General features: G+C 52.1%; 5 protein-coding genes across 7 annotated transcripts; 3 read left to right on the forward strand and 2 right to left on the reverse strand.

The window, feature by feature from the left end:
- Positions 1 to 492: 492 nt before the first annotated feature.
- Positions 493 to 5,841, forward strand: FBXW9 (F-box and WD repeat domain containing 9). Its single transcript, XM_016218629.2, has 10 exons — positions 493 to 930; positions 2,128 to 2,267; positions 2,346 to 2,474; positions 3,587 to 3,699; positions 3,783 to 3,874; positions 4,723 to 4,871; positions 4,953 to 5,066; positions 5,161 to 5,250; positions 5,337 to 5,402; positions 5,485 to 5,841. Exons 1-10 carry the CDS (start codon positions 522 to 524, stop codon positions 5,557 to 5,559), a joined length of 1,377 nt encoding a protein of 458 aa, XP_016074115.2. The 5' UTR covers positions 493 to 521; the 3' UTR covers positions 5,560 to 5,841.
- A 539-nt stretch (positions 5,842 to 6,380) lies between these two features.
- GNG14 (G protein subunit gamma 14) lies at positions 6,381 to 6,704 on the reverse strand. The gene is made up of 2 exons (XM_016218616.2): positions 6,588 to 6,704; positions 6,381 to 6,506 (listed from the first exon to the last, which is right to left on the reverse strand). Exons 1-2 carry the CDS (start codon positions 6,702 to 6,704, stop codon positions 6,381 to 6,383), a joined length of 243 nt encoding a protein of 80 aa, XP_016074102.2.
- Positions 6,705 to 11,481: 4,777 nt separating this feature from the next.
- DHPS (deoxyhypusine synthase) lies at positions 11,482 to 15,553 on the forward strand. 3 transcript variants are annotated; one of them, XM_016218636.2, is made up of 9 exons: positions 11,483 to 11,815; positions 12,414 to 12,578; positions 13,077 to 13,198; positions 13,280 to 13,376; positions 13,458 to 13,544; positions 14,090 to 14,195; positions 14,272 to 14,375; positions 15,151 to 15,276; positions 15,360 to 15,553. In XM_016218636.2, exons 1-9 carry the CDS (start codon positions 11,612 to 11,614, stop codon positions 15,453 to 15,455), a joined length of 1,107 nt encoding a protein of 368 aa, XP_016074122.1. In that variant the 5' UTR covers positions 11,483 to 11,611; the 3' UTR covers positions 15,456 to 15,553. The 3 variants fall into 3 exon arrangements, with proteins under 3 accessions (XP_016074121.2, XP_016074123.2, XP_016074122.1); XM_016218635.2 differs by having other exon boundaries at positions 11,482 to 11,815; positions 15,151 to 15,553; XM_016218637.2 differs by having other exon boundaries at positions 11,482 to 11,815; positions 14,165 to 14,195; positions 15,151 to 15,553.
- Positions 15,408 to 19,610, reverse strand: WDR83 (WD repeat domain 83). The gene is made up of 9 exons (XM_016218639.2): positions 19,136 to 19,610; positions 18,935 to 19,055; positions 18,748 to 18,853; positions 18,439 to 18,487; positions 18,229 to 18,355; positions 17,236 to 17,303; positions 17,034 to 17,142; positions 16,837 to 16,951; positions 15,408 to 15,742 (listed from the first exon to the last, which is right to left on the reverse strand). Exons 1-9 carry the CDS (start codon positions 19,236 to 19,238, stop codon positions 15,593 to 15,595), a joined length of 948 nt encoding a protein of 315 aa, XP_016074125.1. The 5' UTR covers positions 19,239 to 19,610; the 3' UTR covers positions 15,408 to 15,592.
- Positions 19,524 to 21,112, forward strand: WDR83OS (WD repeat domain 83 opposite strand). Its single transcript, XM_016218640.2, has 4 exons — positions 19,524 to 19,618; positions 19,734 to 19,839; positions 20,308 to 20,405; positions 20,499 to 21,112. Exons 1-4 carry the CDS (start codon positions 19,569 to 19,571, stop codon positions 20,563 to 20,565), a joined length of 321 nt encoding a protein of 106 aa, XP_016074126.1. The 5' UTR covers positions 19,524 to 19,568; the 3' UTR covers positions 20,566 to 21,112.
- Positions 21,113 to 26,701: the final 5,589 nt, after the last annotated feature.

A 26,701-nucleotide genomic window follows, 5' to 3' on the forward strand; every position in this document is an offset into this window, starting at 1 on the left:
GTGTGATGTGTTAACACTGCCTGATTGAAGAGGCTTTCAGTAAGAGATGCTAATTTTATCAGTGTAATTTAGAGCACTGTTTCTCCTAGGCCTGTGCAGTGTATCACGTAGGCATGTTTCTGGCTACGGAAGGAAACAGCAGTTCGAATAGTAAGCCCCAGAAAACCCGGAAAAGGGGCTTTGCATTTCTAAACTTGGTGTCACCTGTGAAAGGTGTCTTCCAGAGGTTGGCGTTTTTCAAAAGAGTCCGCTGGCCTGCATCCGCACCACCAGAGATGCTTGTTTAAAAAAACTCGGGAACCAGAAATCTGCACTTTCCAGCCCTAGGCCGATGCAGTTCCAGAATGAATTCCCTGGAGCGAACCAATTGTGAGTATCCGGCCAGTTTACACAAGAGCTGCTCACTTCCGGTCGGCGCCTTAACGTCATCAAGCAGAGCCGAAAGTGCCCCAGCGCTGCCTAGGAGACAGGACGCGGGGCCTGCGGCTGACTGCTTGGCCGGGCGCGCCCACTCGGTCGCCATGGAGCTGCCCCCAGGGTCACGCGACGATCCCAACGCCTGGGACGACGACTCGGATGAGGAGCCGGAGCCTGACCCAGATGCGCAGGCAGAGGCTTACGTGGCCCGCGTGCTCAGTCCACCGAAACTCGGGCTGGCGCCCCTGCGTTCCCCTCCGTTGTCCGCGCCCGCCGCGGCCCCTGGTGCCCTGGAGCTGCGGGCCGCGTCCAAGGGCCCGGCCATGGGGGTCCCGGGCCTGCTGAGCCTTCCCCCGGAGCTGCTGCTCGAGATTTGCGCCTACCTGGACGCGCGCCTCGTGCTCCACGTCCTGCCGCGCGTGTGTCACGCGCTGCGCGACCTTGTGCGTGACCATATCACCTGGAGGCTACGCGCGCAGCGCCGCCTACGCGCACCCTATCCAGTGGTGGAAGGTGCGCACGTCGGGGGCCAGGGTCGCCTGCCCAGGTCAGGCTTAGGGTCGGCGAGGGGCTACCTGGATGCTGTGAGCACATCCCTTAGAGCAGATTTCCTGGCTGTCCTAGCTCGGGTGGAGGCTGAGGTAGATTTTGGTGGTTCCAAAGTCCCCGAATTCTGAGTGGACCATGAGGCAGACACTTGGGGTCCTGAAACTGTAGAAACCTACCTGGGGATCTGGCGTCCTGTGAAATTAGGATCCAGTAATCCTCAGGCTTGGGTTCTGGTGGTGGTACAAAGGCCCTGACCCCTGACTGGGGGTTGACACAGGGACTTGAAAGTCTCAGGCTGTCAGATTCTGCTTGGGGCTCAGGGTAAACCCAAGAATCTTCAGGGTAAACCCAAGATGCTGAGGCAGCAACTGGTGATGCCAAAGCCCCTCACTCCTAGAGTCCTGACCTAGGTGGGGGTGAGGCAAGGACTCCGGTCCAGAGCCTGCAACTCTTGAGCTCAAGGAGGATTTAGAGGTTGGGATCTCTGATGCCAGCAATCACAGATCCTCAATCTCAGGGTCTAGCCTGAGATCTTAAGTAGGGGCTAGTGGTCATTCTCACTGCCCCTGAGGTCATTGTTTCCTGGGAGATAAGACAGCTTGGTGACCTTGAAGTGATGGGACTCTCCTGAATAGCTTGATAAACATAGATGCCTGAGCTCCATCCATACCACTGAATCTCTACACCTAGGGCTTGGGTTCTGCATCTTGACAACTCTCCCAGGTTTACAGATACTAGTTTGAGAAGAAACACTCTCCTGGGTCTGGTTTAGATGGCTGAGGCAGAAAGTCCTAGCTCCTGTACCCAGCCTGAGGGATTGAGGTCAGACCTCAGGGGTGAGGAAGGACCTTAATGTCCTGAGGCTGCTATCTCCCAGACTTGGGTTGGGGGATGAGGCCTGGGAAGGTGGTCTAGAGGCTCTACTTCCCCAGTTTCTGGAAACTGGTGAGAAAGAGTCCTAGATCTGCTTCGAAGGTGGGTGGGGCAGTGGTCCCAAAGCTAGAGCCTGGGCCTCCTTGGAGTGTGGTGAGGAATCCAGATGGCAGTGTTCTCCAAGTCTGGTGCTGGTTGGGCTCCCTGGGAACCAGGGGTGGGTTTGGATAGCTGGTGTGGGTAGTAGGGTTCCAGCCCACCAGAGACCCTGCTCGTGGTACTCCACAGAGGAGGACTTTGACTGGCCGGCAGCCTGTATTGAGCTGGAGCAGCACTTGTCACGCTGGGCGGAGGATGGGCGCTGGGCTGAGTACTTCTGCCTGGCTGATGGGCACTTTGCTTCCATTGACTCAGTGCTGCTGTTCCAGGTGAGATGGGGTTTGGTGAGGGGCCAGGCGGGGGTGGGCCAGGGTGACCCCAACAATATCACTTCACTCCCTTCCCAGGGTGGAACACTCTGTCTGTCGGGCTCCCGAGATCGCAATGTCAACCTGTGGGACCTGCGGCAGCTTGGGGTGGAACCCAGCCGAGTTCTGGTCAAGGCCCTTGGCACCCAGAAGAACAGCACCCATAAGGTGAGGATTTAGGAAGCATGAGGCCTAAGGGCGCATGTTTTGCCACCAGACCTGATAGATTAAAATCTTTCTCTGCTAGCGTTAGTGTGATTTTGGGTGAGATGTATGACTTCTCTGGGCCTCAGTATCTACTTCTGTCCAGGGGCCAGTTAGGATGAGGATGAATGAAATGAACAGGTGTTAGGAGCTTCACTCAGACTTGGGTACACAGTAGGTGCTCAACAGATGTCAGGTATGCCTTGAGAGGCCCAGGGCAGGGTGTTAGGAGGCTGTCCTTAGAGATCTGACAGCTCTGAGCATGACTGTCATCTTGTGTGAATTGGCTGTGGAGAGGCACCTCCACCAGTCAGTGAGGTGATCTAGGCTGGTGGCCAAGGGCTTGGTCTCTGATCCAGGCTGCTGGGTTCAAATCCCCATTCTGCTGTTTCCTGGCTGTGTGACCTTGGGTGAGGAACTCAACCTCTCTGTGCCCTCAGTTTCTTCACTTGTAGAACAGGACACTTTATAGTATTCTCAGAGGATTTGGTGAGGAGTAAATCAGTCATCAGCTAGCACTCTGTACAAATTATCTCCTGAGACAGGGACTATTTTTATGCCCAGTTTCCCAATGAGGAAACTGAGGGAGGGGCCTATTTTTAAAATATATTTTGTTATTGATTTCAGAGGGAGGAAGGGGGAGAGAGAGAGAGATAGAAACATCAATGAGAGAATCATCAGTCGGCTGCCTCCTGCATGCCTGCTGCTAGGGATCGAGTCCTCAACCCAGGCGTATGCCTTGACTGGGAATTGAACTGTGACTCTTGGTTCATGGGGAGTTGACAGTCAACCATTGAGTAACACCAGCCAGGCAAGGGCCCTGTATTTAATCACGTTGTCATGTGGCCTCAAACCATCTCCGGTTCTGATTCTTTGCAGGACTTGATTTAGGAATATTATTGGGGGGAGGAGGGAGTATGCATGTCCTGGGCTCTGCAGTCAGATCTATTAACTTAAGCTCTAATCGCTACATGGTACTGACTTGTTCTGGGTTCTTGGGTTGGTTATCTTCCTCCTCTGGCCCTCAATTTAGTTATCTGTGAAATGAGGACTGTCACATAGGTCTGGTCCTACAGGGTTGGGTGTGGTCACTGGCAGCGCTGGACCACCGAGTATGCTCCGGTTCCTGGGACAGCACAGTGAAGCTCTGGGACATGGCAGCTGATGGGCAGCAGTTTGGCGAGATAAAGTGTGAGGGGTCCTGGGGAGGGGGGTTGGGGGGGCAGGGTCCTGCCTGGCCACAGCTCAGCCTCGTGCTCCATGTGTCCCCAGGGGCAAGGCAGCTGTGCTGTGCCTTTCCTACCAGCCTGACATCCTGGTGACTGGCACCTATGACAAGAAGGTGACAGTCTACGACCCCAGAGGTAGGCTAGGGGCCTGAACTGGGGAGAGCAGGGCTGCTGGGGGTCCCAGGGTCATGCTGGAGAAGGAAGCACTTGGGCTTCACAGCCTGGCTGGGGTGACAGTCACATAAGCAGATGCTAACCACTCAGAGTGGCCTGTGCTGTGCTGTGGGCAACAAAGGGGACTTTTGGGGGGTGGGTGGAGGAAGCTGCATCTTCACATGGGGTGGAGTAAAGGACACAGGAGGGGCCTCTGAGCTGGAATTCCGTGGGTGGCAGACAGCCCTTGAGAATACTGGCTCTGCCATTCCCTAGCTGTACAACACCAGTCAAGCTGGAACTTTGGATTCCCTATCTGTAAAATTTAGACAACAGCTCCAGCCCTATAGGGATAATGGGAGGAGATGATAATAAAAACATAGGTAGATTAAATATTAGTTTACATAAAATGCCTAGAACAAACATTGCCCCACAGCCTGGCACATAAGCCTTTTCTGTTATTTTTTTATTCTTTGTTTAATTTAAGGGCCAGTGTGCCTCATCTAGGCAGAACCAAGCAGGGGTGGGGGTGGAAGTGACTGCTGGCATTAGTTGGCATTTTATGCGGGGACTTGCATGTCTACTCTGTGATGAGAGCAGATGGGACAGGAGGAGAGAGATGGGACAGGAGATGGGAGGTGGCAGAGGCTTGAGGTCCGGATTTAGCTGGAGAAGGAGAGGAAAGACAGGGTCACTTGTGGGACAGGGAATGGGGGTAAGCCAACCAACAGTTTTGCCACAGGTTACAGAGTCCCTGGATCCTCGGGTGGGTTGGGGAGCCTCTGAGGGCCTCTGATGTTCCTTTTCTCCTTGGCCCATCACCTACAAAGTCGGCCCGGCCCTGCTGAAGAGCCGGCGGCTGCACTCGAGTGCGGTGCTGGCATTGCTGGCAGATGACCGGCACATCATCTCGGGCAGTGAGGACCACACGCTCGTGGTGTTTGACCGCCGGGCCAACAGTGTCCTGCAGCGGCTGCAGGTGAGCGCTCCCTAGGTCCCAAGGGACTTGGGCTGTGGCATGGCCCAGCCTGAGTTGCTCTGTCTCATGTCTCTCCCACAGCTGGACTCCTACCTGCTCTGCATGTCCTACCAAGAGCCCCAGCTCTGGGCTGGTGACAACCAGGGTCTGCTGCATGTCTTTGCCAACCAGAATGGCTGCTTCCAGCTTGTCCGGGTCTGCTGGGGCCTTTGCCCCTACCCTTTGTGGTGATGGGTGGCTAGCCTTAGGAGAGCCTCGCCTGAGTGTCATCTGTCCCTCCTTCTTGCAGTCCTTTGATGTGGGCCACAGATCTCAGATCACAGGGATCAAACACACGCTGGGGGCCTTGTACACCACATCCACCGATAAGACTATCCGGGTGAGGCCCCAGGACAGGTCCTCTCCCACACCACCCCCTCTGGCTGGGGGCATACCTCTTTACCTTTGCCTGTTGCCCATCACCAGGTGCACGTGCCCACAGACCCACCAAGGACCATCTGCACCCGAAGCCACGATAACGTGCTGAATGGGGTAAGGCCCTACCCCATATGCCCTGCCCCATATGCCCTGCTGGCTGCCTAGAGCACCCCTGAGTCTTCATGTCCCTGCCCAGATCTGTGCTGAGGGCAACCTGGTGGTGGCTGCCTCTGGGGGCCTGTCGTTGGAAGTCTGGAGGCTGCAGGCCTGAGCTGGCAGACATGGATATGGATGTGGATCTACTGGCCGGCAGGCTGGGTCAAGGCCTCTATTCTCGGGGGACCCTCCCCTTTTCTGGTGCTGCCCCTGCTGAGCCCCACAGGCCTGAGGCACAAGGACCCCTGGCCACTGTCGAGTGGGGTCCCTGATCTGTGCCCCATACCAGGGAAGGTGAGGTTGGTGTTCCAGCCTACCCTCAGGTCCTGTTTAAGATTTGGACACCTGCTTTCCCTTGAGAGTGAAGGGTAAATAAACCTGACATACTGGTGCTGTGGCCTGGAGTGGTGCTTACTTGGGGCTGGGATGCTGGGGATGTACGTGTCTGAGACAGTGCATGGAAGCCTTGGTGACAGCCTCTACTGTGTATGTCTCTGTGCGCCTGTGCCCACCCAAATGCATTCCTGGGATCATGTGTGTCTGTGTGTCCCTGGGGAGGCAGGCTAGCTGGCTGTGTGTGTTGTTACTGTAACCCTGTCTATGACTGTCTGCATGCCCGTGAGTGTACGTGTGAGAAGAGGGAGAATCTGGAGGATGTGGGCACCTGTCTGTATGATGACACCTGTGTGTGTGTGATATTTGGGCATGTGTGATGTGTGTGTGGCGTGTGTTGGGTTGTAGACAGGGACTGTCCCTGTATGTGTTTGTGCAGAGGGAGAGGGGATGTCCCTGTGGCAGTGACCCTGGAGTGGGCCAGGGAGGGAGGCTGGGCCAGGTGCCCCTGCAAGCCTGCAGCTCCTCTTTGCCCCCCATTGCAGCCCACCAAACCCTGAGGAGCATTTACTTCATGTTTATTGAGGGGTCCTGGGGCCAGTATCAGAGGATGGCACAAGGCTTCTTCTCTTTGAAGGGGTTGGTGGCAGCTGGGATGCCCACCAGGAACGGGTCACTCTTGGCCTGCTCCATGCAGAACTGCAGCAGGTCAGCAGCCGCCTTGGACACCTGTAGGCCAGTTCAATCAGCCAGACCTTGGCTGTCCCTCTGCCCCCTCACCCAGATGTGCCTATCTGGCCTCAGTCTCACCTTCATGCGGTTGATGCCGGCCTCCATCCTCAGCTGCTCCACTGCCCGGCGGGCCTGCCCGATGTCACTGCCAGTGGCCACTTTGCCAGACATCTGAGGAAGGGTGAGCAGGGCCATATGCAGCAGGCTGAACCCCAGACCTGGAGTCCTAGGGCCACTGGAGGGTCCCTGCACCTTCTCCAATGTCCCCTGGGGCCTGTGGGATGGGGGTGGATGCTCCCCACCCATCAGAACCACATACCTCAGCTGAGGACTCTGGCGACTCCTGGCTGCTCAGTCCTCTGCCTGTGGCTCTGCTCTGCCTCTCTCCCTCCTGGCCTCTCCAGTCCCCTCCTCCCTGACCCCTGCAGAGACTTTGAAGCCAGGACACTCATGGAGTGAAATGTCACCAGTGATGGCAGCAGCAGCTGCCTCAGCCAAGGGGTTCCCTTCCCCAGGAGGCCCGGTGGGTGCCCTGTGGTCATGTGTTACCTTCGCAGAGAGAGTGTGGGGCCCTGGCCTCTCACTGACCTGCTTGATCCCTTGCTAACTAGCCCCAACATCCCTTCTTTGCCAGCCTCTGTCCCCCAACATGCAGTGTCCCCAGGCTTGGATGCAGCCCTGCCTCTCCTCTCCATCTACACTCACTGTTCTGTGATCCACGATATGGATAACTCAGTCCACTCGCTTATGCCGATGGCTTCCTTTGCCCAATCCCAGCCCCTTCCCTGACCTCAGATCCACCTGAGGACCCTCCGGCCTCCTTGGTCCATCCCACCCATCTCTCTGGTGTCTCTAGGCCAAAGCTGGATTCTGGATTGCCTTCTCCTCAGACCTTCTGCCACTAAAGTCACCACCATCCACCCAGCTGCCCTGGCCCAAATGTCAAACTCCTTTGTTCCTCTCCGGTATCCCCACATCTAATCTTTTCTCAAGAGCCAGCCAATCAACCTTCAAATTTGGTCCTGAATCTGGTCACTTCTCTCTATCCTCACATGCGTCCCATCCCCATCCTTGCTCACTTGGACCAGTATAGTTGCCTCCATCCCGGTCTCCCCTGCCCTCCCCCATACTGCTATTCTCAAGACAGCCAGTGGGAACTGTTAAAAAATAAATCAGAATATAACATTGATGAAACTTGAAGGCATTATGCTGAGTGAAATAAGCCAGTCACAAAAGGACACATTTATGATTCCATTCAGATGAGGTCCATAGTCAGATTCATAGAGACAGAAAGTAAAATGGCAGGTACCAGGAGCTTGGGTAGGGGGATGGGGAGTTGGTGCTTAATAGGGACAGAGTTTGGGAAGATTTTAAGAGTTCTGGAGGTGGATGGTGGTGATGATTGCACAACAATGTGAATGTGTTTAATGCCACTGACCTATACACCAAAAATGGTTAAGACGGTGAATCTTGCCCAGCCGGGCATGGCTCAGCGGTTGAGCATTGACCTAGGATCCAGGAGATCGCGTTTGATTGATGTTTCTCTCCGTCCTCTCTCTCTAAAATTCAATTAAAAATCTTTTTTTAAAAATGGAAGTGAGAGACAAGAGATTACACATAAGATTCACCATCTTTTTTTTTAAATATATCTATATTGATTTCAGAGAGAGGAAGGAAGAGGGAGAGATAGAAACATCAATGATGAGAGTCATTGATCAGCTGCCTCCTGCAATGCCCCCGACTGAGGATCGAACCCTCAACCTTGCGGTGCATGGGATGACACCCAAAGAACTGAGCCACACTGGCCAGGGCCCTCACTTCCTTTTTAAAACTCTCCAGTGGTTTCTCAGCCTCTTAGAATAAAATCCACCCTCCTTACTACAGCCTATAGAGTCCTGCCTGGTCTGGCACCTTCTGCCCACTGAATTCATTTATCAACCTTTCCCTCCTTCATTCCTCATGGATCACACTGATGCTCTTGTATGTGTTCGTTTGTTCATTCACTCATTCACTCATTCATTCATTCAGTCATTCAATCATTCATTATCTTTACTGAGATCCCAATCTGTGTCTAGCACTGCTGAGCATAAAGGGATCGGAGTGAAACCAGACAAAATCCTGCCTTCATGGAGCTGTTGTTCTAGTCAGAGACAGACAACAGGAAACAAAATGTATTAGGTTCTATGAAAGACAACAAAAATAAGGTAAGGGCAAGATTGGGTGATTAGGGCAGGCCTCCTGGAGGAAGTGATTTTTTATTTATTTATTTTTATTTTAAATATATCTTTATTGGTTTAAATATATCTTTATTGATTTCAGAGAGAGGAAAGAAGAGGGAGAGAGAGAGATAGAAACATCAATGATGAGAGACATTGATCAGCTGCATCCTGCAACCCGGGCATGTGCCCTGACCGGGAATTGAACCCCGATCTCCTGGATCCTAGGTCGATGCTCAACCGCTGAGCCATGCCTGGCTGGGCAATGGAGGAAGTGATTTTTTAAAAAATATGTCTTTATTGATTTCAGAGAGAGGAAGGGAGAGGGAGAGAGAGAGAGATAGAAACATCAATGATGAGAGAGTCATTGTTGGCTGCCTCCTGCACACCCCAAACTGGGGATCAAGCCTGCAACTCAGGGAATGTGCCCTGACAAGGAATCAAATCGCGATCTTCTGGATCCTAGGTTGATGCTCAACAGCTGAGCCACGCCTGACTGGGCAGGAAGTGACTTTTATTTTTTTAAAAAATATATCTTTATTGATTTCAGAGAAAGGAAGGGAGAGGGAGTGAGAGAGATAGAAACATCAATGATGAGAGAGTCATTGGTCGGCTGCAGCCCACAACCCAGGCATGTGCCCTGACCGGGAATCGAACCCTGATCAACTGGATCCTAGGTTGAGCCACGCCCGGCCGGGCAGGAAGTGACTTTAAAAAAAAATAATTTTATTTATTGATTTAGAGAGAGGAAGGGAGAAACATCAATTTGTTGTTCCACTTATTTATGTATTCATTGGTTGATTTTTCTACGTGCCCTGACTGGGGATCAAACCCACAACCTTGCATATTGGGAAGATGCTCTAATCAACCGAGCTACCTGGCCAGGGCAGAAGTGACATTTTGAACTGAGGCAGGAAAGAGAAGGAGCTGGGGAAGGGGTGTTCCAAGCAGAGAGAGCAGCAGGTGCATTGTCCCTTGGTCAGGAAAGAGCTTGGTGGGTTCTAGAACAGTGACGGGGTAGATGTAGCTGGAGAAGAGCAAGTGACAGCAAGTGGTGGGAGAAGAGGGCAGGGAAGTCAGCAAGAGCCCTTGCAGGCCTTGCAGGCCCAGATTCTATTCCAAGGGGGAAGCCGTTGTTAGAAGGAATGATGCATCTGATTTCTCTTTAATGAGCTCTCTGGCCACAGCTTGGAGATGGACTGAAGGGGAGTGAGTGCAGTGTGGAGGCGATGGAGGCTTTGGGGATGATTAGAAACACTTGGATACAAATACCGACTCGTTGTACACCTGAAACTAATGTAATGTTATATATCAATTATTCCTCAATTTTAAAAAAGCAAAAAAGCACTTGGATTTGGGACCTATTTTATAGGTAGAACTTTGTGGATGTGCTGGGGGATAAATGTGGGGTGTGAGAAAAGAAGCCATCAAGCTCAACGCCTGTTTTTAGCCTGGTAGCTGATTGTTTGCTGAGATGTGGAAGACTGCAGCAAGACCAGGGTTAGGCGGAGAAAAAGGTGAGGTGGTGAATTTGAGATCCAAGCAGGGAATTTCAAGATTGTTCAAGAGGATGTGTGTTCCTCCAATTGAGTTGGCTCATTTTCAGCCTTAGGGCCTTTACACTGGTTGTTCTCTCCCAATGGGGGGCAGGGGAGAATGGCCTCCCCCCATAAGTTCACATACAGGGCCTTTTGGCTTTGGCTCAAATGTCACCTCTTTGGTGTCCTTCCTCAACCACCTGTCCCTCCAACTAAGGACACCAAATGCTTCATCTACCCCCCGCCAAAGGCTCTTGCATCATCCTGCTGAAACCCCGAATAGCACTTAGTACTGTGGTTAACTTTCTGTCTCAACAAACTGTGGACTCCAGGAGTGCATCTTGTTCACTCCTAAATCTGCACCCAGTCCTAGCCAGTTTGGCTCAGTGGCTAGAGTGTTGGCCTGCGGACTGAAGGGTCCTGGGTTTGATTCTGGCCAAGGGCACTTACTTGGTTGCAGGCTCCATCCCTCACCCCAGTCAGGGCATGTAGGGGTGGCAACCAATGGATGTTTCTCTCTCTCACTCTCCCTCTCTTCCACTCTCTCTGAAAAGCAATGGGAAAAATATCTTCGGGTGAGGATTAAAAAAACACAACAAAACCATAAAATAAAATAAATCTGCACCCAGCACAGAGCCCAATGAATAGACTCCATAAATGTAGAGAGATTAATGGGGTCTCCTCTGGGCCAGACCCTGTCCATAATTAGGAGGACCCATGAGATACAGTCCCCACACTTGAGGGTCTCAGTCTTGCTGGAGGGAAAGAGACGTCGGTCCTGGGTCCCAGAGGAGATGCCTTACCCAGAGAAAGGTGAAGGAAAGCTTCCCAACAGAGATGACAGCTGTGGCTGCCTGGGGAAGATCAGAGGGTTATGCAGCGTGTGAAGGCTCTGGAGACTTGCGAGGCCCGGACAAGGATCAACATCCTATTTGAAGAGAGATGCTCAGTGGCAGAAACTTGACAGTTTCTGATGACTCGAATTCTGTCCAAAGGAGACGTTTAAGAAGCCATTCTCTCACCCCACAGGACAAACTAATGGACAAACGGCCGGCAACGCGGTGGGTATCCAGCAGGCGGCAATAAAAGTAGGCCTTTCTTCATGTGAGACAGCGAACACGCGAAAAGAAACATCGGCTCCAAGCGGCTTCCGTATTTAGCATAGGCCACGCCCCCGCCCCGACTAGAAGCGCGAAGACGGCCATGTGACTAAGCAACTTCCGGCCCATCACCCCCGTTTGTTCCGACTCCTGTTTTCTACGCTCATAGAGAAGCGCGTGCCAGGTAGAGCGATTGAGGCCCCTGGAGGCCTGGTTTGGGACTTTGATCGGAGTGCGGCCGCCAGAGCATGGAGAGTCCGAAGGGGGAAGCGCCGGCGGCGTCTCTGGCCGCTGTGCTGAAGCGCAGCTCGGCGCTGCCGTTCGAGAGCGCACAGGTCCGAGGTTACGATTTCAGCCGTGGCGTGGACTACCACGCGATGCTGGAAGCCTTCGGCACCACTGGTTTCCAGGCTACCAACTTCGGGCGTGCGGTGCATCAAGTGAAAGCCATGGTGAGGCAGGGGCGGGACTTCCGGAGCTTGGGGGCGTGGCCTGTAGTAGCGCCAACCCCGTGCAGCACTTGTAGAGGGCGGGGCTTCCCTGGGCGTGTCCTTAATTGGGGCGGCCTAGTAGTTGAGGAGAGGTGGGCCTTACTTTGGGCAGGAGTTTCTGTGTTGGGGAGGGGAAGTTGCCCCCCAGCGGCGACATCCTAGCATTGAGACAGATTCTAGGTAGAGGCGAGTTATAGTCTTTGTGTGTGTTCTGGAATAGATGCCGCCTAGGGCTAGACCATGCCCTTGAGGGAGGAATTGGAAAAAGACCTTAAGTCAGGGCAGGGCCTTGGATTTGCTCTTTCCAGCGGAAAGGCGGCTGGAACCTGCAACGAAGATGCTCTCTGACTCCCAAGCGGGGCAAAGCGTGAGCGTGCGACCGGAAAGCCAAGCTGTGAAAGGGGTGGAGATTGCACAAGGACTCCCTTCCCTGGTTCCCGGTAGAAGTGGTCCTTTTTCCTTGAGTGGGCAGGGCCTGGGGGCAGAGTCTGATTCTGAAAACCACTGGGGTCCTTGGGCTGGAGTTTGGGTTCAGAGGTTAATTTAACCCCTCACATAGATAGAGAAGAAGCTGGAGCCTCTGCCGCAGGATGAAGACCAACACGCAGATCTGACCCAGAGCCACCGCCCACTCACTGGCTGCACCATTTTCTTGGGCTACACCTCCAACCTCATCAGTTCAGGCGTTCGTGAAACCATCCGTTATCTCGTGCAACACAACATGGTGAGGAGTTGATGGGGCTGTGGCCTTGGCCTCTGGGTCTCAATGGGCAATATTATTGGTCATTTTAGTAAGTTAGAGAGATATAAGTTAGTTTTAAGCAGAGGGCCAGGATTTTTGTTGTTGTTGTTAATCCTTGCCTGAGGATATTTTTTCCATTGCTTTTTCAGAGAGAGTAGAAGGGAGGGAGGGAGGGGAAGAGCCAGGGAGAGAAACATCGATGTGAGAGAGACACATCCACTGGTTGCCTTCCGAACAAGTCATGACTGAGGGCAGGGAACCAACCCACAACCGAGATATGTGCCTTTGACTGGGAATCGAACCCACGACCCTCGGTGCACAGGTAGATGCTCTAACTGCTGAGTAACACCAGCCAGGGCTTGAGTTTTGTTTTGTAGCAGACATTCCTGCAAGGTTACTAGACCACAGTTGGGAGGAGTCCTGCCCAGAATGAGGGCAGGGACCTCCTTTCTGGGCCAACCTCATTGCATATGGCTGCAGGTGGATGTCTTGGTTACTACGGCTGGGGGCGTGGAGGAGGATCTCATCAAGTGCCTGGCACCCACATACCTGGGCGAGTTCAGCCTCCGGGGGAAGGAGCTACGTGAGAACGGGATTAACAGGTGGGGGGCCTGAGTGGTGCTGGGCAGGGGAGCTGCGCTGAGGGGCCTGGGGCCTGATGTCTGTCTCCCTCCTGTCCCCAGGATTGGGAACCTGCTGGTTCCCAATGATAATTACTGCAAGTTTGAGGACTGGCTGATGCCCATTCTGGACCAGATGGTGCTGGAGCAGAACACAGAGGTGGGGTTGGAACAACCTAGGGGGCTAGCATGATGGCAGTCATGGAAGGGACCACTGGCTAAAGCTGATGTCCCCTCCTAGGGTGTGAAGTGGACGCCTTCCAAGATGATAGCCCGCCTCGGCAAGGAGATCAACAACCCAGAGTCAGTGTATTACTGGGCCCAGAAGGTGAGGGGCTGGGTGGGGGCAAAGATGCCAGGCCTTGGCCTGTGTTAACTTGCTTCATCTTCCCAGTCACCGGGGGAGTGAGTGCTGTTCTTATCATCTGCACTTAGATGAGGAATTTCAGACACAGGCTAGGCAGTTTTTCTGAGGTCACACAGCTACTGAGCATGGTCCTCATATCCTGGCTGTACTCCTATACCACCTGAGAGCAGTTGGAGCAGTGCTTCGCAATCCCCCTGAAAACACTCGTAGGGTCCACTGCTCCTCAGAGGATATGAAGTCCAGCAGTCAGAAAAATAACAAGAGCTACCATTCTTTATATGCCAGGCATGGTCCTAAGTGTTTTGTGTGGGTTTTCTTACAAACACTTCCTCATCTGTGAGGGAGGTACTGTTGTTACTGTCATTTTACAGTCAAGGAAACTGAGGCCCAGAAAAGTTAAACACCATGCCCAGAATCAGGCAGAGAGGGACTGCTGCCAAAATGGGGACCGACCTACCCCCACCGGGCTCTGACTCCTGCCGCTGTCCTGTCCTGCACTCCTCTAGAACCACATCCCTGTACTGAGCCCGGCGCTCACAGATGGCTCACTGGGTGACATGATCTTTTTCCATTCCTACAAGAACCCGGGCCTGGTCCTGGACATCGTGGAGGGTGAGGTGCTGGGGCCAGAGGAGTGGGGGAGGAGGGCTGGCTGGGCCCAGGGCCTGACCACAGTGCTCTTCCCCAGATGTGAGGCTCATCAACACCCAGGCCATCTTTGCCAAGCGCTCTGGCATGATCATCCTGGGCGGGGGTGTAGTCAAGCACCACATCGCAAACGCCAACCTCATGGTGAGTGGGGACGGAGCATTTTGTCCCTAGCGTGTGGGATCCCTGCCTTCCTGGGACTGATGTTTTAGTCAGGGGAGACAGACAACAAGTTAGGTGGCAGTCATTGCTATGGAGCAAAATTAGGTGGGTTGGTAAGATGGTAATAAAAAGGGGCACTGTTTCAAAAAGGGAAGTTTTTCTGGGAAATGTGACCTGTGACTAGAGCAAATTTGGGAGATGCCTCCCTTGAGCCATGTGGTTGCCTTGAGGAAGAGTTCCCAGCACAGGGAACAGCTAGTGCAAAGGCTCTGAGGTGCCCGAAATAAGGAACAGTTAGGAGGCCTGTGAAGGGGAGAGTGGGAGGTGAGGTGGGAACATGACAGGCAGGACTTGTAGGGCCTTGAGGGCTGTGACCCAGGTGCTCACAGGCACCTTCTGGCTGCTGCAGGGGGAACAAATGGGGCCAGGACCAGGGTGGGGACCAAAGCAGGAGAGAGGTGGTTGGGTTCAGAGGTCTTTTGAAGATAGTTGGTGACAGTTCCTGTTGAGATGTCTCAGGGTTGTTGCTACCTAGGAGGTTGGTCTGGGCCAACACTGCCTATCATTTGCCTAGTAACCCTCCAAACCCTCACTCTGCCTGACATAGGGCCCCTCCCTTGCAGAGAGGGCCACAAAAGGGCCCTCCTTTATCTAGGACACATGGCTCAGCCTCTCTAGCTGCAATGCCCTGCCTCTGTATGTGTGGTGTGTCTGTCTCGTGTGACTGGCTGACCATCCACCCTGCCTCTCCCCACAGCGGAATGGGGCTGACTATGCTGTCTACATTAACACGGCCCAGGAGTTTGATGGCTCTGACTCTGGCGCCCGGCCGGACGAAGCTGTCTCTTGGGGCAAGATCAGGGTGGATGCACAGCCTGTCAAGGTGAGGGCCAGCCAGCCTGCTGGGGTGACGGGTCTCCTAAGCTGTAGCTTTGGATCCCATGGTTACCTGAGTCCCCTCTGCAGGTCTATGCTGATGCCTCCCTGGTCTTTCCCCTGCTCGTGGCTGAAACCTTTGCCCAGAAGGTAGATGCCTTCATGCCTGAGAAGAACAAGGACTGACAGTTGTGCCCCCTTCTGTTTATTAGTTTCCAGACCAGCCCCTCCCCTACTCCTTGGTCAGTAGCACGCCTGGAATAAATGGTCTCAGTGGTCCAGAGTCTGCATCTGTGTCCTTAGTGTTGTTGGGTCCCCTGGCCTCAACCTGTGCCACTGTCAGCCTCATAGGCCTTTTCCCGCCAGCAATGGATGCTGCCCCCCATGGCAGTCAGCAGGCAGGGCTCTGTGGGGTGGTAGGCCAGTGACTGCACCACACCAGGACCCACCTGCAGGGCCAGGGCCAGGACACCCTGTGGAACAAGGGAGAGAGGAGCAGTTATCAGTGAGCCTCTCATCCCCTAACCTTTAGCCATCTGCTTTAATGGCTTTCAAGTCACTGCAGAACTAGTCTGCCTCAAAATGAGCCCCTTAGTGGCTCTGTCCTTCTAGGTGCTCAAGCCAAAACCTGGGAAGTCTTTTTCACACCTCACATCCCTTTATCTGTAAATCTTCTTGGTTCTGCCTTTAGACTATGTCCATAGGGCACCCATTCTCTCTATCTTTATGGCTACTACCCTTCTCTGAGCCAGTTATGTCTGGCTTTCAGTTTCCCTCCCCCCTGCTGCCATAGGGATTCTACCCATCTACTTGGCAGCGTTCAGTGCTTGCACTTTCTTCATCAACCTGCAGACACAGCTCCACATATACAGTTTCTCAAGCAGGCCACAGTTCCTTTTTACCTTGATATGTCCCCTAATGTGCCCTTCCTTCAGTGTGACCTCTGGTCTACCAGACCCTCAAGAAGTAGGCAGAACTTTGGCACTTTCTTAGTCCCCTGAGAGCTGGCTCCTTGAGTTCCCAGGGTCTCCCAGTTTCCTCCATCCTCTTAGGGGACTTCCCCTGGCCAAACCCCAGCACCCACATCTCCTATGAGGCTCTCCAGCCCTGAATCCACTAAGCCCAGCCAGTCTGTTCTCAGCCTGATGCCACCACCAGGCTCTGACACGTCAGGACGGGGCTAGAAACCACAGGGATGCTCAGAAGTAGCTGAGGTTTCCTGAACAACTACAGCTTCATCTCCCCCAGGGTCAGACTCTGCTATTTGCTCCCTCATCCTCAGGGTCAGTCCCACTGGCTCAGCCTGGCACTGGTGGCGCTGCCTGATGTGGCTTCTGCTTCTGCCATTGCCATCCTGAAGTGCTTCTGTTTCCTGACCAATGTGTGCCACACCTCCAAGCCTTAGCACATACTGTTCCTTTTGCTGGGATGCCCTTCCTGTCCTCTCACTCCTTCCAGCCCCTTTTTCTAATAGCACTCCCATTTTCAGGTCTGGGAATGACTGAGGTAAAGACAAAGAGGGAACAGGTCAGGTGCCCTGGTGCAGTATGGGGGTGGGGAGGCTCACCTCCACCAGGTCCCAGAAGAACACCTTCCCATCCTCAGAACAGCTGACTACGTGTGTGTCACGCTCACTCAGGCAGCAGTCCAGCTTGTACTCCTGGTTCTTATGGCCTGTGTACCTGGGGGTGGGTGTGATCATCAGGGCTTGGTCTTACCAGGGACAGAGGTTGGGGGAGGGGCCCCACAATCCCAAGTACTCACTCCCCTAGCAGCTCCCCGGTGTCCTTGTCTAGAAGCCTCAATGTGGAGTCCAGGCTGGACACCAGGGTGCACTGCCCGTCTCGGCTGAAGCAGGTGCAAGTGATGGGGCCTGGGGGCAGGGGAGGGGTGGACAGGCGGTGGGCTGGGGCCTCCTTTGCTGCCCCTGCCTCCCCTGCCTGCCCCACAGCCTGGCCATACTCACTGCCCACATAGTCTGAGAAGAGTTGCCCCATCCTCAGGTCATAGCGCCTCACCCGGCCATCCACGGAACTACAAGAGAGGGTGGATCCAGTTGAAGCCTCAGCTGGGGCCAGTGGGTCCATGGCTCTAGGTAATGTCAGTGTCCCTCTACACTTCTCTCTGGCCAGGGCCCTAAGGGCAGGGCTGAGCCTGTCCTTCCTGTGCACCCCTCGCTGTCATATGCCCACTGAGGGCTGGCTGTGGAAAACATTCATTGAAGTGAATTCATGAGTGGAATTCTGAGGCACTGGCTTTGAGACTCAGACCCAGGGACCAGTCAGGAACCGCTCCATCTGTTTCTGATATGTACTGAGCATCCTCTCTGGGCCAGATCCTGTAGCAGGAAGGGAGGGCTTGGTACAGAGCTTCGACCAAGCCAAGAAAAATTTCTGGAGCTTCACTGACTGATGGTAATCTAGAAAGGCCTCCCCAAGGAGGTGATATCTAAACTGGGACTTGAAGGACAAGAAGGAGCCAACCTTGTGGGATCCAAGGGGAGATGTGTGGGAACAGGCCCATGATGGGAATGGTACTCCCTTGTGTTGTGACAACACTTGAGCAGCGCTGCAAGGGAATTTTTTTAAAAAAACTGTCTCCTGCAGCTAGAATATCAACTCTATGTGGGCAGGGATTTTTTCTTATTTCCCTGTCTTATTCACTGCCCTGTGCTCATTGACTAAAAAAGTGACTTGTGGGATGTGCTCATATACACTTGGAATAAGTAGTAGAAGGGCAGTCCTGGCAGAGGAAGAGCAATTGTGAAGGTCCTGGGGTGGGAGCATGCTTGGAGTATTTACTTGAAATGAGGCTGGGAATGAATAAAAGCTGAGAGGTCAGCAAGGACCAGACTGTGCAGGGTCGTGGGAGGCACAGTGAGGAGAGTAGACTTTAAGCACAGAGGCAGCTATGATCCCCAGTGGCACCTGGGGAGGGGCAGTGGTCTGGCTCCACTCACCCTGCCAGGACCTCATGGTCTGACACCTTCACACTGGATACACCATCCTTGGCGTCATCCAGCTTCTGCACTGGATCTGGCCTTCGAGAGCGGCAGTCCCAGCAGCGAATACTGGAATCGATAGAGCCTGTGAGGCCAGCATGAAGGTGGGGTCAGATTTGGGGGACAGGGGCAGCACAATGGGCTCCCCTGCGTATGCCCCACACTCACCTGACAGGATGACCGTGGCCTCTTCATTAAACTGCACCGTGTTCACCTTCTGAGAAACAGGAACTGCCACTTAGAGGTGGCTGGACTTTAAAGGATTGGGATAAAGGCAGGGTTCCAAGTGCAGATTAAAGTGAGGACAAAAACTAGGGGAAGGGGAGGTGAAAGGTTTTGAGGGTACTGCAAGGACAGGGCCTAGTGAATGCGTTGTAATGTGTGTGTGTGGGGGGGCTACCTGTCACCGCCTGCGCACTTATGCGGGTCCCCTCCCCTATCCACACTCTAATGAGGCTTCTTTCTGCTTGTACTCACCCCTGCGTGACCCCGGAATTTACGCACGACCTGCCCGGACGCCACATCCCACAACACCACCGCTTTGTCCCCGCCGCCGGAGCAGAGATTGCTATTGTCAAAGGAGCTACAGGGCAGGGGAGGGAAGGTCAGCGTCGATCTCCAATCCCCGCCTCAATGCCCCTTTCCTGGGCTGGCCCCGGCTCACCCGGCCGCGTCCAGCACCTCGTAGCCGTGGCCGCTGTAGGTCCGAAGCAGCGTCCCCCGCAGCGGGTTCCACAGCTTCAGGGTCTTGTCGCTGCCGCACGTCAGGCAGTAATTGCCATCCACTGGGGAAGACCAGGCTGGGGTTACTGGGCCTCCGACCTCAGGGGGCCGGAGGCGGACTCGGAATGAAGATGGTGCTCACCATTAAATCGCACAGCTCGCACCGCTCCCTGCCCGCAGTCCAGCGTCTTCAACCGTTTCTGCGGCAGCTCCGGACCCCGCGGCTTTGGCTCAGGGAAAGACATCGCTCCGGGATCCCTTCCTTGCCGCCTTATAGCCGTCAGTACTGAGGTTTCCGAGCCTTAGTCGCTGGGTGTAACCTTACTTTTGTCCCCGCGGTCTACTTCCTGTGTCCCACTTCCGGGCTCGAAGTTTCGGCTTTTTGGAAGTAAATGTTGGAAAATACAATTACTGAAGGCTGCCTGTAGGTTCCAGGTTTCTTCCCCCACTTCCTGGCCCCCTGCCACTAGGTACAGAAGCGCGAGGGCTGCGGGTGTTACTATAAAAAGTACCCTCCGTTTCTACGCCGGAAGGGGCAACTCCGGCAGCGGAAGAGTTGCGATTTCCAACTCGCTATGTCCACGAATAATATGTCGGACCCGCGGAGGCCGAACAAAGTGCTGAGGTAAGGACCCCAGCGTCATGAGAACGGGACTACGGTTATGGGTCGGGGCCCAGGGAAGCGCTTGTGCATCCGGGTCCCGGGACGTGAGTGCCCCTGACCCTCGATACTGCCGCAGGTACAAGCCTCCGCCGAGCGAGTGTAACCCGGCCTTGGACGACCCAACGCCGGACTACATGAACCTGCTTGGCATGATCTTCAGCATGTGCGGCCTCATGCTCAAGGTGGGCAGGGCTGCGTATCTCTGCGGGGCAACGAGGCCGCCGGCGGAATGGGAATGTAGCTGGGCCGGCGCTGAGGGGGCGGGGCTGGGGTGGCCGAGAAAGCCAAAGCTTTGGGGAAGTCAGGGATCTGGGTCAGGGTAGGTATGTGGGAGGTTGGTGGTGGGCCAGACTGTAAAACAACTTGGAGGGGATTGTGAAGAACGAGTGGGGTCCTTAGCATGATGGTGTATCTCAAAGGCTAGTCTTTAAGCCTGAGGTGACATGGTGAGGTCAGAGGCACTGGCCAGGGAGCAGGGCCAAAAACTGTACCTGGGGTAGGCTATGGGTGGATAAGATTGAGGGACTCCTGGGAGGCGGGGGGACAAGGTTTGAGCTGCTCCAGTTAAAACCAGTGGGTTGGAACCGGTGCAAGGGAATCCCCCTTGTCTTCCACTAACCTAACCCACTTATCCACATACCTTTTCTCAGCTGAAGTGGTGCGCTTGGGTCGCTGTCTACTGCTCTTTCATCAGCTTTGCCAACTCCCGGAGCTCTGAGGACACTAAACAAATGATGAGTAGCTTCATGTGAGGCTGGGCCTAGAGAGGGAGGGACTCCTGAGTAAGGGGAGGGAGGACCCAAGCCTACCCATCCTGACTGACACCTCTTTCTGGTCTCAGGCTGTCCATCTCTGCTGTGGTGATGTCGTACCTGCAGAACCCTCAGCCCATGACACCCCCTTGGTGATGTCAGCCTAGAGGGGTCACACCTGGACCCCTCTATACACCTCCTTCTAGGGCTGATCCTTAGCTGCTTGTCCTCCTGCTCTCAGCTGATGGCTGTCCTGGGCTACCCTGGGTGAGGTAGTCGCAGGGCCCCCAGCTGGATGGAAGGAACCTGGACCTTTCCCTGGGGTCCCACTTCTACTAGGGCAGAGAGGGGAAAACCCTCGACTTACTCCTCCTGCCTTCCTTCCCCACCCTGCCTGCTGCTAGGGAGATGCTGTCCATGTTTCTAGGTGTATCCACTCATTTTCTTATTGAAACCAGTTAATAATAAAGTTTTGCATTCTGGCTGTTCTCTGAGACCTTTCCTTCTGTGCATTGTGGGTGCTCTCCTAGAAGGGCTTCAGTTCCTCCTCTTACTCAGGCCTGGGGTGAGGCCCCAGTCTGGAGCCTTCTGGTGGTTCACTTGCTTATTCAAAGCCTCATGCACTAAATCAGCTGTTGGAGACAGGACAGTGACCCTCACCTTTTGGCAACTCAGCAGATGGCCCTATTGACCTGAGGAATCTAGGCTTTGATTTTCTTGTCAAAGGAATGAGATGTCAAACTAGATAGACTGGCAGGGAATCAGAAAGGCATGAGAGACTGAGTCCTCCCCCACTGTGGAGGAGAGACTGTTCCATGACTTGACTGCGGCCAGACCCCAGACCTGGGTTGGAATCGGGAGATTGCTTACGGTAACCCCCCCACCCTGAGAAACTTTCTGATTGTACTTTGTGTTCGTTCTGACACAAATCACCTCTCCTTTGCCTCCTGCTATGTGCTGATTCCTGAAACAAGTTGTCCTGACCTGGTCAAGTGTGTGAAGTAATTTCCCATACCTGGTAGCGTTCACATACTAGTACGTATGACTATTCCCCCCTTTACCCTGTACAGTTCTTTGGTACCTGCCAAGCAGCATGGGGATCAATTTCAACTTGCAGCCACCCAAGACACATGAAGTTTTTGTTGGTAACCTAAAGATAATTGTTAAGAACTAATAAATGTAATAGGTTTAAGTTGAATATAAGATTTTTAGGTGAAACCTTTAGCAGTAATTGTAGGTTTGTGAAAAAGAAATTTTTGAAAAAAAAAATAAATAAATAAATAAAAATCTTTATTGATTTCAGAGAGAGGAAAGGCGAGGGAGAGAGAGAGATAGAAACATCAATGGTGAGAGAGTCATTGATTGAGCCCACAACCCGGGCATGTGCCCTGACCGGGAATCGAACCCTGGTCGCCTGGATCCTAGGTCGACGCTCAACTGCTGAGCCACGCCCAGCCAGGCTTGAAAAAAATTTTAAATGTGTGGTCAAGCTAAAATTAGTATAGATTTAATTAAGTGGGTTTAAAAGTACAAACCATTTACTCTTTTTTTTTTAATATATCTTTATTGATTTCAGAGAATGGAAGGGGGAGAGACAGAGACAGAGACAGAGACAGAGAAACATCAATGATGAGCCCGGCCGGGCGTGGCTCAGTGGTTGAGCATCGACCTAGGATCCAGGAGATCGGGGTTCGATTCCCGGTCAGGGCACATGCCCGGGTTGTGGGCTCGATCAATGACTCTGTCATCATTGATGTTTCTCTCTCTCTCTCTCCTTTCCTCTCTCTGAAATCAATAAAGAAACATCAATGATGAGAGTCACTGATCGGCTGCCTCATGCACACCTCCGACTGGGGGTTGAGCCTGCAACCTAGGCATGTGCCCTGACTGGGAATTGAACTGCGGTCTCCTGGGATCCTAGGTCGATGCTCAACCACTGAGCCATGCCTGGCCGAAGTGGGTTTAAATATCAAAAGTAATAGAGTTTGGTTCTCTTTCTCTCTGTTAAATGGACAAACTTTTCTTGGACTGTGGGTTTGCTCCTGATGTTTATAACAAGTTTTCTGCCTTGAATGCACAGGTTCTGTTTTATCAAAATAATTTTGTGTGTTTTATGTTGTCTTACCAGGTCTTTGATTACTTGAGAAGACGGAATCTTCTCCATGAAAAGCTAACCTGTATTTGAAATACCCTAGCTGACTTCATAAAAAGTCAGCTGCAAAAAAAAATCTATAAAGATTGTGGCATATGTGGATGAAGCCAATTCTACTTCTGCAGATTGACCCCTTAGTGCCCTACTTTTGCTATCTTGATGCTCTTGATGTCCTTGTAACTGGGCAATTATCTGCTCCTCAGTCAGGGAAATTAAGAGGGGTACACAATAGGCACTTTTCCTCTTGGATGCACCCATGCCTTTCCATTTCCCCTCTTCCCCTCAGGCATGGTCCATCTGCCTTTCTCTCAACTAAGCTTAAAGGGCCCTTCTTTTGCTTCCGTAACTTGTATCCTGAGCCTTTGCAGCGTAGCTGGCTCACTACTACTACCACCTCTGTAACTTTCTAAATAAACTTTCTCTTATAATTTGAAGGAAAAAAAAAAAAGGTAAACAGTGATTATAAATTAAATAAACAGTGGGGACTATGGGAAACCCAAAATAACTGCTTGGTTCTTCCCAGTTCCCTGGCAAGTCCCATTTTTTGTTTTTCCTTTTGCATTCCTTCATGCGCCATATGGCATTTAAGCTGGACTTGACTCAACTGCCACTTAGTATGGGTTATCAATATGTTCCTGTGTGTATATTTTCTGGATGGGTTGAATGAAGCCTTCCCTGCTGCAAGGCTGATGCCTTCACAGTAACAAACTATTAGGAAAATGTGTTCCCCACTTGGGGTATATACCTTCCAAGTGCTCCTTCAAAGCTATTTACATAGCCCCACTATATGTTATGGGATGGTGGCTCAGGACCTGTTACTGTTTTCCTTCCTGACCTCTGTGAAATGGGGTCATTATATTGATGACATAATGCTAATCTGTGAAGATTTGCCTCTGCTGCAGAAAACTTTTCAGGCTTTACTGGACCATCTACAAAGGAGAAGGTGGGCAGTGAGTATGCAGAAAATTCCAGGTCTGGGGGCTGCAGTAAAGTCCTTTGGAGTTGTATGGTTGGGTAAGACCTGTGTTGTTCCTGAGGCTGTCATAGATGAGGTACAAGCCTACCCAATACCAAATAATGTGAACGAGGTACAGCCTTTTGTGAGAATTTTGGGGTACTGGTGAACATTTATACTCCATTTAGCACATATCCTTTGCCCATTATATCGCTTATATATGAGACTGAGGAGCCAAACAACAAGCTGCCTTTGAGAAAGCAAAATACTGGTCCAACAGATTAAAGCCCTTAGAATCTCCAAGGCCAGCTTGCCATTTAATTCAGGTATTTTAATAACCCCAGAAGGCATGTGCAAAAACTGCAAAAGAAGCCAGTGCCCCTTGGATTTTGGTCCCAATTGTGGAAGGGAGCAGAAATCAGATACACCTTGATAGAACAGTAATGATTGGCAGTGACTACAGCACTCCTGCCGGTGGAGCCTCTTATAAAAGAGCAGCCAGTTACAGTAAGAACTTCCCTTCCCATCAAGGGGTGGGTAGACAACATGATCCACTGACTTGCTTCTGCCATGATTGGATTCCAATGCTGACTGCATGGCATACCTACCTATAGCAGAGTACTTTGTCTAATAGCCCTTTGTCTCTAGAGCTGCAGCAATTATTAGGTTCTATTAAATATACAGACCCTCCAAATGCTCCTATCCCTGGGTCAGACCCTGCAACCTGAGAAGAAGAAATAGGGGAACTTCTTGCTGGCACTTGGTATATTAATATCTCTAGCTAGGGTAATTCATCTACCTTGACTGCAGTTGCCATTCAGTTGTCCATTGACACTGGATGGAAACAGGAACAAACCACAATAGTCAGTGGGCAGAATTAAAAGCTGTGTGGTTGGCATCACACATGAACCTTGACCACTGATTCTGTGTACTGACTGTTGGCCATTTTAAGGGAATTGACTTTATGGCTTAGGCAATGGAAATGGAGGAGTGGATGATTATGAACAAACCTTTCTGGGGACAAGAGATATGGAAAGATATTTGGGTTTGCTAACAAGAGCCCAGGGTAGACCTTGGTATCTTTCATGTCCCTGCCCATAAGGAATCTATATCTCCAGGTAACCAGGAAGCTGATGCCTTGGCAAAAATACATGCTTTAGCAACTGACCTATCAGTTGACACTGTAGATTGGGTGTACCAGAAGAGCGGGCCTGGTAGTGCCCAAATAGGATGGCTCATAGCTAAAGAGGCAGGGCTACTTTTAACATATAGTGACCTGGTCAATACAGTTATTGAATGCAGGTTCCATCTCCTGTATAACCCACAGGCAGCTGGATTTGTTAGAATGGAAAAATGGGTCCTTAACAGATAAAATTACTAACTGGAAAACCAACTTTGACCAGGTATATGAAGGTGTTTCCCAAGTGTAAATACACTTAGATGACCAACCTGTGAGGCCTATTGCCCCATATGCCAGGCTGGGAACTCAGATGAGCCACCTAATATGGTAAAGGTATGAGAAACAAAGGACACAGTAATAATCCTGATATATGCCATGGACCAGTGGACCATGATATTGAGGACACCAGGCCCTGTTTTCCCTGAGAGCCAACCGTATACTGGAATCTGCAATGGGATGTTATGCTGGGATGGGTCAGTTACTTCATGTTCCATTGGGGGGAGGAACTGCTGAGTCTCCCATAGGACCCTGTCATCCTAATGTAGTCGGGACCCATGGAGACAAGGCTATACGTGGGCTGGTACATGCACCACTGGAAGAGGGGAGAAGGTAGGGGTCTTGATCTGATATACTACTCTCCCAGTTCTTATACAGAGAGCACCACTTCTTCCTAACCGACAAATACGATTTAAAGCCTGGCCAGGTTCCAAATACTACAGCTACATTAACATCTAAAGATCAGGGAATAAGTGTAATTCTCATAGATCTCCCAATTCAAGTCTCTACTAAATATTTGTCTTCCTGACCTTAAACTTCATGCTGTTCCTGTAGCATTCAGTTACAGGGATATGGGTGTGTGTTGGGGAGGGAGGGCAGTGCCATTATCCAAACTGGATGTGTTATTATACCAGATGAATCTGCTAATAGTTCTTTGTTAGCCCATGTGTAAACTCATTAAATGCCTTAAATGACCTGGCCCCAAGCCTAGGTGACTTACTAACCCACTGGTTTGGGTCCCCGGGAGGGGGGGGGCGGGGGGCATGATGGAAAAAGTCATTAATACTTGGACTGCTGCTTTTGTCTCTTGTATGTGTCTGTACTCTTGCTGCAGACTGTGTCTCTAATGAGGTCAATTGGCAACTAAAAGAGCTACTTTCCTGCTACTAGAACCCCTTGCTGACTACTCAGGGCTCCTTGGGGAAGAGGGGGTCATGTGAGATAGCAAGAGCTGGTCATGAGGGGTAGAGTGTGTAGGAGAGACTGATCCATGATGTGATTGCTGCTGGACCCTAGAACTGGAACTGGGCCAGAAGGGGGAGATTGCTTACTGTAAAGCTCCCTTAGATACTGTCTGATCACACTTGATGTTCATTCTGACATAAATCAATATCCCTCCCTTGCCTCTGCAACAACCTGTTCCATGAACAGGTTGTTGTCCTGACCTGTACAAGCATGTGAAGTAACTTCCATACCTGGTAGCATTCATGTACTACAGCCCATGACTGTTCCCCCCTCCCCCTATATAATTCCTTGGCATTTGCCAAGCGGCACAGGGATCCATTTCCTCTTGCAGCCACCCAAGACGTGCCTCCTATTAAGTTTCCTTAATAAGCTCCATTAATTATCAGACAGGAATAAGCAGCCTTGTTCTTTGTCTTTCCCTGCCCTCTGCTTATAGAGATAAGATTTTTAGTCTCGCGGGGCCGGGTGTGGCTCAGCGGTTGAGCATCGACCCATGATCCAGGAGATCGCGGTTGGATTCCCTGTCAAGGCACATACCGGGTTGTGGGCTGGATTCCCGGTGGGGCCGTGCAGGAGGCAGCCGATCAATGACTCTCTCGTCATTGATGTTTCTCTCTCTCTCTCTCTCTCTCTCTCTCTCTTCCTCTCTCTGAAATCAATAAAGATATATTTAAAAAAAAAAAAAGGACCCCATGCACATCCTACCTTCTAGGCAACCTGGCACCGGTAGGAAAACCTGAGACCTCTTCGTTCATGGAGACAA

Source organism: Miniopterus natalensis, chromosome 4 (assembly GCF_054644295.1).
Source record: "Miniopterus natalensis isolate mMinNat1 chromosome 4, mMinNat1.hap1, whole genome shotgun sequence".
Lineage (NCBI taxonomy): Eukaryota > Metazoa > Chordata > Mammalia > Chiroptera > Miniopteridae > Miniopterus > Miniopterus natalensis.

Bases quoted from the DNA above. Each gene is read 5' to 3' on its own strand.
- GNG14 (XM_016218616.2), bottom strand. From the start codon at position 6,704: ATGGCCCTGCTCACCCTTCCTCAGATGTCTGGCAAAGTGGCCACTGGC. The intron at 6,507-6,587 runs GTGAGACTGAGG...ACTGGCCTACAG, and splicing joins CCGGCATCAACCGCATGAAG to GTGTCCAAGGCGGCTGCTGA.
- DHPS (XM_016218635.2), top strand. From the start codon at position 11,612: ATGGAGAGTCCGAAGGGGGAAGCGCCGGCGGCGTCTCTGGCCGCTGTG. The intron at 12,579-13,076 runs GTGAGGAGTTGA...ATATGGCTGCAG, and splicing joins ATCTCGTGCAACACAACATG to GTGGATGTCTTGGTTACTAC. The intron at 13,199-13,279 runs GTGGGGGGCCTG...TCCTGTCCCCAG, and splicing joins CGTGAGAACGGGATTAACAG to GATTGGGAACCTGCTGGTTC.
- FBXW9 (XM_016218629.2), top strand. From the start codon at position 522: ATGGAGCTGCCCCCAGGGTCACGCGACGATCCCAACGCCTGGGACGAC. The intron at 931-2,127 runs GTGCGCACGTCG...GGTACTCCACAG, and splicing joins ACCCTATCCAGTGGTGGAAG to AGGAGGACTTTGACTGGCCG. The intron at 4,872-4,952 runs GTGAGCGCTCCC...TCTCTCCCACAG, and splicing joins GTGTCCTGCAGCGGCTGCAG to CTGGACTCCTACCTGCTCTG.
- WDR83OS (XM_016218640.2), top strand. From the start codon at position 19,569: ATGTCCACGAATAATATGTCGGACCCGCGGAGGCCGAACAAAGTGCTG. The intron at 19,619-19,733 runs GTAAGGACCCCA...ATACTGCCGCAG, and splicing joins AGGCCGAACAAAGTGCTGAG to GTACAAGCCTCCGCCGAGCG. The intron at 20,406-20,498 runs GTGAGGCTGGGC...TTCTGGTCTCAG, and splicing joins CAAATGATGAGTAGCTTCAT to GCTGTCCATCTCTGCTGTGG.
- WDR83 (XM_016218639.2), bottom strand. From the start codon at position 19,238: ATGTCTTTCCCTGAGCCAAAGCCGCGGGGTCCGGAGCTGCCGCAGAAA. The intron at 18,488-18,747 runs GTGAGTACAAGC...CCTGTTTCTCAG, and splicing joins AATTCCGGGGTCACGCAGGG to AAGGTGAACACGGTGCAGTT. The intron at 15,743-16,836 runs GTGAGCCTCCCC...CTTGTTCCACAG, and splicing joins TCTTCTGGGACCTGGTGGAG to GGTGTCCTGGCCCTGGCCCT.